At 47.1% G+C, this 8480-nt stretch overlaps 1 protein-coding gene across 1 annotated transcript in view; it reads left to right on the top strand.

The window, feature by feature from the left end:
- The first annotated feature begins 2863 nt into the window (after positions 1-2863).
- LOC108570846 (Krueppel-like factor 6) overlaps positions 2864-8480 on the top strand; it is a 359450-nt gene continuing 353833 nt past the window's right edge. The window contains exon 1 of the mRNA XM_017932767.1: positions 2864-3359. Coding sequence (XP_017788256.1) covers positions 3258-3359 — 102 coding nt within the window. The 5' untranslated portion in view covers positions 2864-3257. The remainder of the gene's footprint in view (positions 3360-8480) is intronic.

Here is an 8480-nt window from a genome sequence, read left to right as displayed (position 1 = left end):
AAAACGACGCTAAACGGGTTAACAGTCGTTACGTACAATCTTCTGTGAAATATCTTTGAACATACGATTACGTTTTCCTCGTGCTCGAACTCTGTGCCAAGAAGAGAACTCGAAGAATTCATCTGTGAGCGTTCACGGTTTCGTGATCGACGAATTCGGTATTGTTTCATCTTTTTCCATGCAGAGGGAGGACGCAAGAGTAACAGCACAGGGGTGAAGAATAGAATTAACGAGGGCGAAACGGTCGTTATGCACCATGGATTTTCGAAACTATTTTCACCGGCTAACAAACGCTCTGTCAGTTTCTGCTCTGTAGCTAACGGCGAAAATCGACGATCGCTATGTACATATCTCTCTCTCTCTCTCCCCCTGTCTGTACAAGAAAGCTTTCGAGGGCTGGGCTTGGATCCAACAACAACCGCCGTATTTATGGTGCCTGGCCGTCTTAACCCACTGAGGGAACCGAATGCATGTATCTCTGTGGAAAGCGGAGAGTCGAAGTTGAGAGGTTACGCGGGGTCAGGTTGCACGGGTGGATGCAGCACTGGAAATTCATCAGATCGAGCGTATTAGCGATATCTGAAAGTCAACGCGATTATTTTTCACAGTAGACCGATATTTTCGATCCTCTCTATCCTCGATCTTCACGGAGGAATCTTTCTTGTACGCGTGTCCTAGTAACACGAATACCAACGACGTTGCAACGTCGAAAATACTACGTGTTCGTGGAAGGATGACACGGTGAGCGAGAGTGAAAAAAAATCGAGTTTCGAATCCGGTGCACAGGATCACTGTGATAATAGCGTGCAGACGATAGCTCGAACGGAAACGAGGTAGAGGCTGTGATAAGTGGGGCTCGGTCCTCTAATAAATGCCGCTTACGTATCTAATCTGGCATTCCCCGGGCACTGTGTAGTCAGGCATCGTCTACAAAACAGCTTTTAACGAACGCGCAGAATCCATGAATCACAGTACCAGAGACAGAACCCGTCCGTCTCTCTTAACACGGAACGCTCGTCGACTCGCGTTCGCCCGATTATTCATTTGCTGGTTCGACGTGAAAGTCGACGAAACAAAACGCGAGAAATCACGGGGAACGCGGTTCCCGAGGTGATTTGGTTATACAGTGTTTGTGCACGCACGGGTACGCGCGTCTTCGACGGCTGAATCGAGGAAACGGCGTTTGGCGTGATTTCTGCTGGTATTTTTAGAAGAACAAGTGTTCCGTTGCTGTACGTAAATTTCTCGTGATTTATCGCGTACTGAAGTAATCGTTGTACCTGTGACGTTGAGACAACAAGTGTTGTTCGAAAGTGATACTACTAGTCGAGTTTTGGCTCGAAGTACGGCACGTGTAATCGACGCGAGAATTTACAATCGCTGAAATGGTAGGTAATGGTTGACGATGCCAATGCTAGACTGTTTGGTTCCGCTAATAAGGGTTTGTAAATACGTTGTAGTGGAAAGAGGAGAGGTGACAAAGATCCTTGGCCGAAGTAGTAGAACGAATTAACATTGGTATAATTCCAAGCATAGCGTGTCATCTCCTTAGCGAAAAAGAAGGATGATCTAATCTATAGGTTAGTCTATATAAAGCAGTCGCTCCTAAAAGTCTCCGCGCGATGATCGTAATCCCTGTCGTTTCGTTCAAGGATATTCCGTAGGAAAATGGCACGCGAGTCTTTGGATCGTTGAGTGTGGAAGGTGAAATGGGAAAAGGCAAGGGAAACGGCGTCGCGACGCCACCGAGCAGTGCTGCCACGACGCGAAGCGGTCGCCGGCCGTGATAACGCGTCGCCGGCAGTCGAGCCGAGCGCGCTCGGTACTACTCGGTTGTGTTCGGGCCTGCTCGCGTACAGTTATGGCAAGGGAACGTCAGTCACTCTTCGGCGCTCGCGCGGAAGAGTCTGTACGCATTAGCGGTTGGGGATATCGTCGCTCCTTAGCGGAGTGTTAAATATCTCGTAGGTGTTTCATCGTCATCCATCCCCAGCGCGGTGTATCTAGCTCGCGATCGTAGTGACCGGCGCGATTGGAAACGGTGACAGTACGACATCAGGTCTGCGAGTGTCGCGGGAAAAAAGCCGGTAAGGTGACGGCGGAGCCGCGTGTGTTTCTCCTCACCCGCTGTGTACACTAACGTAAACGAGTTGTCGGAAGCGAAAAGAACGCAAGAGGGAAAGATCCGAGGGAAGATCGAACGACAACGGTGCGAATCGAGCTACAATTTCGGTCTCGCTGCACAGGGGAGATAGAAAGAGAGTGAGAGAGACGCGACGGAGGAAAGAGTATCGGTGGCAACACACTGTGGAGAAAGATCGGAACGAACGTTAGCGAGTGAAGGAGGAGAAGGAGAGAAAGAACGAAAGAAAGAGAGAGATAGTGCGAATATAGAGCAAGAATACGAATGAATCGAACAGATACCGGGTCGCGAGTCGTGCCGGCGTTTTGACGTTTCGTCTTTCGTAGTTGCAAACGGTTTCTCTCGGTTGTCAAGTTCCACGTATGATGGATGCTGTCGCGCGTGTCTCGTGTACGCGACGCTATCAAGAACAGACAGAGCGTCGATCCGTGCAAGCAACGGCGTTGCAGTGAAGTCCGTTTCTTGCCAACCTCCCCAAACGTTAGCGAGATCGTGCAGTGTGCGTCGCGTGTCGCTTGCTTTTTTCCCTAACGATTCTACTACTCTCGGCCCTCTCTGAATACACACCGCTGCGGTGGCCGTGGCAGCAACAGTATAAACGCCGGTAGTGCGCGGCCAGATATTCCTCTCTCGCTCTCTCTGACACGAGTCGTATATATATACGAGCCAACACAGGGCTTCGTGGTGTGTTTGTGTGCGCGCGCGGAAAAAGGAAGCGGTTAGCCGGTCCCTCTCTCGTTCTCTACGGAGCAGAGTCGCTTGTGGTGAACCTCTCTTCTCGCTCCGTATCGGTCTCTGTCGGTCATCCTACTACGGTGACGTCGTAACCGTCGGTGCTTCTTCGATGATAAGCACGTGTGCGTGCCACTACCTGCTGCGTGTACGTGCGTGCGTTAGAGTCGCGAGCCACTTCGTATCGGCGTGCAGTTAGTGACCGGGCTGCGTTACCATCTAAGTCCACGGGCTTAGAGTATCACCGAGTAAATCTTACTACCGCGGAGTTTTAGTTGGTTTGTTCTGATTCTGCTTGTTGGTTTATTTGCTTCGAAGAGTCATTCGGTTCGTTTCTTATTTTTGTGACGAAGCCAGTTACGAACGGATCACCGGCGTAACCATGGATATCCTGCCGAGTGGGAACATATTTAGGGAGTTGCAGGACATACACGACACCGGATACTTTTCGGCCCAGCCGTCGCTCGAGGATCATTGGCAACAGGTAAGAATGCGTTTCATTTTTTTTTTTCTCTCTCTGTTCGAGACTTCTCTTCGTCGAGTAAGTAAGTTCGTCGCGTCGTCGTCGTGTCGCGTACAGACGTGTGCGTGCGTGCGTGTGTGTACTACGTTCCTCCATGTTGTACGGTAAAAATCTAGTAAACACGTCTGAACACGTCTCGCGTTACATCCCGCGTACGAGGAAGTTCAAACGGCGGCCGTGAATTTCGAACGCGAAAAGGCGCTCGTAACCTCGACCGCCATATTTGAATTTCTAACGGTCAACGTAGTAATGCGTGTCGCCTGTCCATCGAGTTCACCGACGCGCACCAACTAAATTATCCACACGCGTTTGCGCTGTTTCTCTTGTGTAAAATTTCGACGCTCTCTTTCCAAGTGTATGTTCCATTTACCCGTTAGAACGGTGATCTTTTCGTGGAAAAATTCGAACGTACCAGACGATCGTCTCGCGGTCGGAAAGTTCGGTTTTTCTCGCGAATTTTTCGGTCAGACACCGTTTAAATCGATTATCGATATGCAACGGGCTATTATGACGGCACGACCTTGAGCCAGAGGTATTAGATCGGTGTGTACGTTCAGTGACGCGGCCGAGCGTACTATAGGCGGCGCGTCCTGTTTGTTTACGAGTGTGCAATGACCTTCCAGTGGCCGGGGAACGGCAGAAGGAACGTACTTGTTCTCCATTCAATATCTCAGCCGGTGTACAACAGTTTCCTCGCTTCGTTAAAATAGTACGAGTGACGTCACTGGTAGCGCCGCGAGCCACCGTGCTATCCTGCCTTAACGGTTCGTTACCGCCGTGATTCCCTGGAATTTCTAATCTTTTTTATCCATCTCATGTTAAATCGCTGCCATTTCTTGCTAATTTCAGTCTTTGTACAGGGTGTTTCAAAATTACGCGAGACGAAATTTCAAAGTTTCGAAATATCTTCTATCTCGTTGTCAGAAAAATCCACAGATAAATATATCCTGACACTTTTTCCGCCAGAAACGAACGTTCCTACGGTATTTCCTGAATTTCTAAGATTCCTACGAGAATCGAGTAATTTTTTCATCCCGGTCAATCAACGTTCCCGACATTCTCGGAATATTCATCAGTTGACTAAGTTGCACCGAGTCAATTAACACGAAAATGTTTAAATAGAAAGTATCTACTTACCTTCAGCCAAATTGAACGCTACATAGTTTCCAACGATACTTTCGTAACGCATCTTCCATCGTAATTACATATTAACAACGTCTGTGTTGCACGCGTGTAAAGTCCGAGGTTCACTTAAATCTGTCTAATTCAATCCATTTATAATTAAACCTAGTATTACATATATAAATACCTGTTAATAATTAAACGATCGAGCAGAGGCGAGACGCGAGGTGTATAATTACCGACGGGAACAGAGATCGGCAATTAGAGGTTTATCATCGGGGATAACAATCGCGGAGGATCGTGACAAATAATTCAACGAAAGTTCGTGCAAGTCTCTCTGTCGTAAAATCACCATTTTCAATCACGACTGTTCTCTCTCCCAATAATTCAACGAAAGTTCGTGCAAGTCTCTCTGTCGTAAAATCACCATTTTCAATCACGACTGTACTCTCTCTCTCTCTCCCGTGTTCTATAGGTCGATCGTTTACGTAATACGTTTTAATTATCGTCCCTTTAATTACCGACCGAGTATCTGACGGTAAGGTAGTAGCGGGCGGTTGGAAATTTATGGCGAGGAAATCTCGGTTTGTCGCTTTGGCACTCGACATTTTGACCTGCGCAACATTGTTGTGCCCGAGGTTTAGTTTGGCGCGGTGCCTAATTGAACGTCTCGAAGGGGTTCCAGGGAGGGAAAACTGGCCCCGGCCACTTTGCTCGCTTTCTCTCCTCTTTCTCGTTAATTGCCCGGCACGATCGAGTGTTTTTATTATCGGCCAAGAAGTTGTACGTCACGCGTTCTCTAGCCCCATGCCGCAGAGGTAATAACTGTTCTTATTCGAGTAGATCGTCCGCTCGCGCGACCGATTTTCTTCTCTCTTCTATCGCGAGGTCCTCGTAACAGCAGCCTGCCAGCCAGCCAGCAACCCGTCGTTGTCCTGCTCAATTACGATCTTTCTGATTGCATTAATTTACCTCGTGGCTCGTCGTTCCTCTTACCGCGACTTTATTCGCCTCGCAGCTGGAAATCGAATTTGTCGGAACCGGCCACTATTTTAAATGGAATTTCTCCGGCTTTCTACGCTCCGCGGGATCTCTCGTGTTTGGAGAGTAAGCCGAACGTCCCTGGCCAAAGAAAGAAACTACCCGTCTATTTAAACACGGTTTTACACAGCATAGGATAGACTTTGTCTCTGTTGGGTTGTATTTTCACGTTTGACAATAATCGTGGTAGCCTGGCTTCACGGTTATTTCACTTCGGCTATTTTATCGAACGGTCCTGAGGATCGTCTTTTACGTATGCATGTAGGTTAGCTGGTCTTATTACCAGTTGATCTATCATTGTACGATCGCATTGTGTTTGCGTTACGTAAAAGTCGAATTGCGATACCTCTTCGTGTCGTGCAAACTACTCCGGTGAGTTAAACCCTTTGCGCTCCTGTGTCGAGTAGCAGTCGACGTAAGAATTGTTGCTTTGTCATGTTATATAATGATGAATTATGAATTATAAATGATAAACCATTTTCCTGTGCATTAATATTGTACTGAAAGTTAGTATTTTGTAACTGCTATTACTCTGAACTATTGAAATAAAAGGAAATTATATGGTACTGCCCGAGAGTGACCCAATGAGTGTGGACTAAGTGGACTATTTGGACCGCAAAGGGTTAACCTTTCGTTTAACTAAACATTTCGGGTATTCGAGTCAAGAAGGACCCAAAGACTTAAAGCGCTTGGGTCAAAAAGGACCCCAAGGCAAAGCGCTTGAGTCAAAAAGACTCAAAGACTTGAAGCGCTTGGGCCCAAAAAATCAAAGACTTTAAGCGCTCGAGTAAAAAGAAACCTAAAGGCTTGAAGCGCTTGAGTCAGAAAAGACCCAAAGACTTAAAGCGCCTGAGTCAAAAACGACCCAAAGTTTGAAAGCGCTCGAGTCAAAAGGATCCAAAGACTTGAAGCGTTTACGTCAAAAAGGACCCAAAGACTGAAAGCGCTTGGGTCAAAAAAGACCCAAAGTCTTAAAGCGCTCGGGCCGAAGAAAACCAAAGACTTGAAGCGCTTGAGTAGAAAAAGATCTGTAAAACGCTTGAGTCAAAAAAGACCCAAGGACCTTACGTGCAACAATTTTCATAATATTTACATATTATCGTATGCAACGTTTATTAAGGGATTACATTTCGTCGATAACAGCAAAGGTAATCGAAAAAATTAGAGCGCAACGGCGGGTCGAAAAAGACCCGAACACCGCACCAGGGTTAATACTCGGTTGACGGTAGGAGGTTCGTGGAAAGTTAACACTATTTTTACGCCACGTTTCGGGCACCGTTTTCACGTGGGTACATGCTGATGTACATCGACAGCGTCATCCGATAGGCGAACAGATGGTTGGGTCACATCGACAACGCGACAGCGTTGGTCGCGTGACCGATAATGCGATTCGACAGGTGCTCTGTTGTATATTCTTGTATTCGGAACTTTACACGATCCAGTTTCGCCAGCAATTATCGTCGTCGGCAAGGGTACGAGGCTTTGATGCGCGGCGCCGTCAGAACCGATGTAACTCGGCTGACTTTCGGCGTGAACTAACATAGAGAGAGAGAGAGACGAAGGAATTTCGCGAGATCGCGTACCATTACGTCGAACGATACACGTTTGCGTGAAAATTCGATCGTGTCGCACCACGAAACAACTCTCTCACTATACTTACAATATTCAGCTAATAGGTATACGTATATACTTAGCTATTTTTCTGATTCGTTGAATTCGAGACTCCTTCTTAATTAACGCAAATGGGCCTGCAATTATAATAAATTGGCACGTAAAGATGCTCTTACGTGAACGCACGTCTCGGAGACGAGAGGTAGGTAGGGAAACGGTTGGTTTTTTTCCATCGTGAAATTATCAGAGATCGCGAATTGGAACGGTGGCGTGTATCGATCGCGAATTCAACGGCGTTTCGATTCTTCTCGCGTGAATTCTTCGAAACGGCGCATATTAACGCAGCTAGTTACGATAATTGGTGAGCACGTAATAACGAGTCGGAGAGAAGTACAAGAGGAAAGAAATAAAGAACGCCGCGTTAAAAATAGCGAGTGTAAAGTGGCGGGCGACCTTGCCGAAGTTTCCTTTCATCTAACACCTGATGCAATTACTGAAATACATCCTACGTATCGGGCACCGATGAATTATTCATTCCTGATACGCTAAGCGGATCCACAGGCCTCTAATATTCCCGTATCTCCCGGTGTACGTACGAGAACGCACCCGTTTCTCTCTTACCGTTCTCCGTGTCTCGTCTTCGTTCACGTGGATGCACGAGCGTGCTTGAAAATATTTTTTCCTAAATAATTCACCGGATTGAATAATTGATCGTACAACGGATCTAGCCCATCGCGGCGCGTATACATATTTTCGCCGCAATCGCGTGCCAGCCTGCTTTCTCGATTAATACGCGATACGATATTGTCGTTGCGTGTACTCCTACCTGTCAGCGAATTAAAAGTGTTTTTTTTTTTTTCCTATTTCGATGCTCCGAGCTTGATTTTCCATTCGATTCTTCAATTCAATCTCTTATTTCCCTTCTACACTTTGCCTTTCATTTCGCCAGGACGAACGACACTCGATCGATTTTCGACAAAATTTCGGCAGAAAAGAAATCAGCTGTTTTCTAAGGTTAGGTCAGGTCTTGCGACAGATTTGAATTTAACAGTGACGCGTGTGACACGCGGGCCACGGCGAAACTCTTTTCGCTCGCATGAATTATACTCGCTCGTGACAGCCACCACGGCGGCGGCATCGGTGGAGATATATATTTTTGTTTTCTCCTTATACACGAGTTGGCGCTTCCACTTCACGTCGCGTATTACGACACTACTCGGCCCGCGCGATATTTTACGGCGTGTGTATCGGTACGTACACGTACGTTTTCACAATCCACGGGCCGTGTCGCGTGTATTGCCGACGACA

Source organism: Habropoda laboriosa, unplaced genomic scaffold, assembly GCF_001263275.1.
Source record: "Habropoda laboriosa isolate 0110345459 unplaced genomic scaffold, ASM126327v1 scaffold86, whole genome shotgun sequence".
Lineage (NCBI taxonomy): Eukaryota > Metazoa > Arthropoda > Insecta > Hymenoptera > Apidae > Habropoda > Habropoda laboriosa.
The sequence above is the reverse complement of the archived record's forward strand: the minus strand, read 5'-3'. Positions and strand labels throughout refer to the sequence as shown.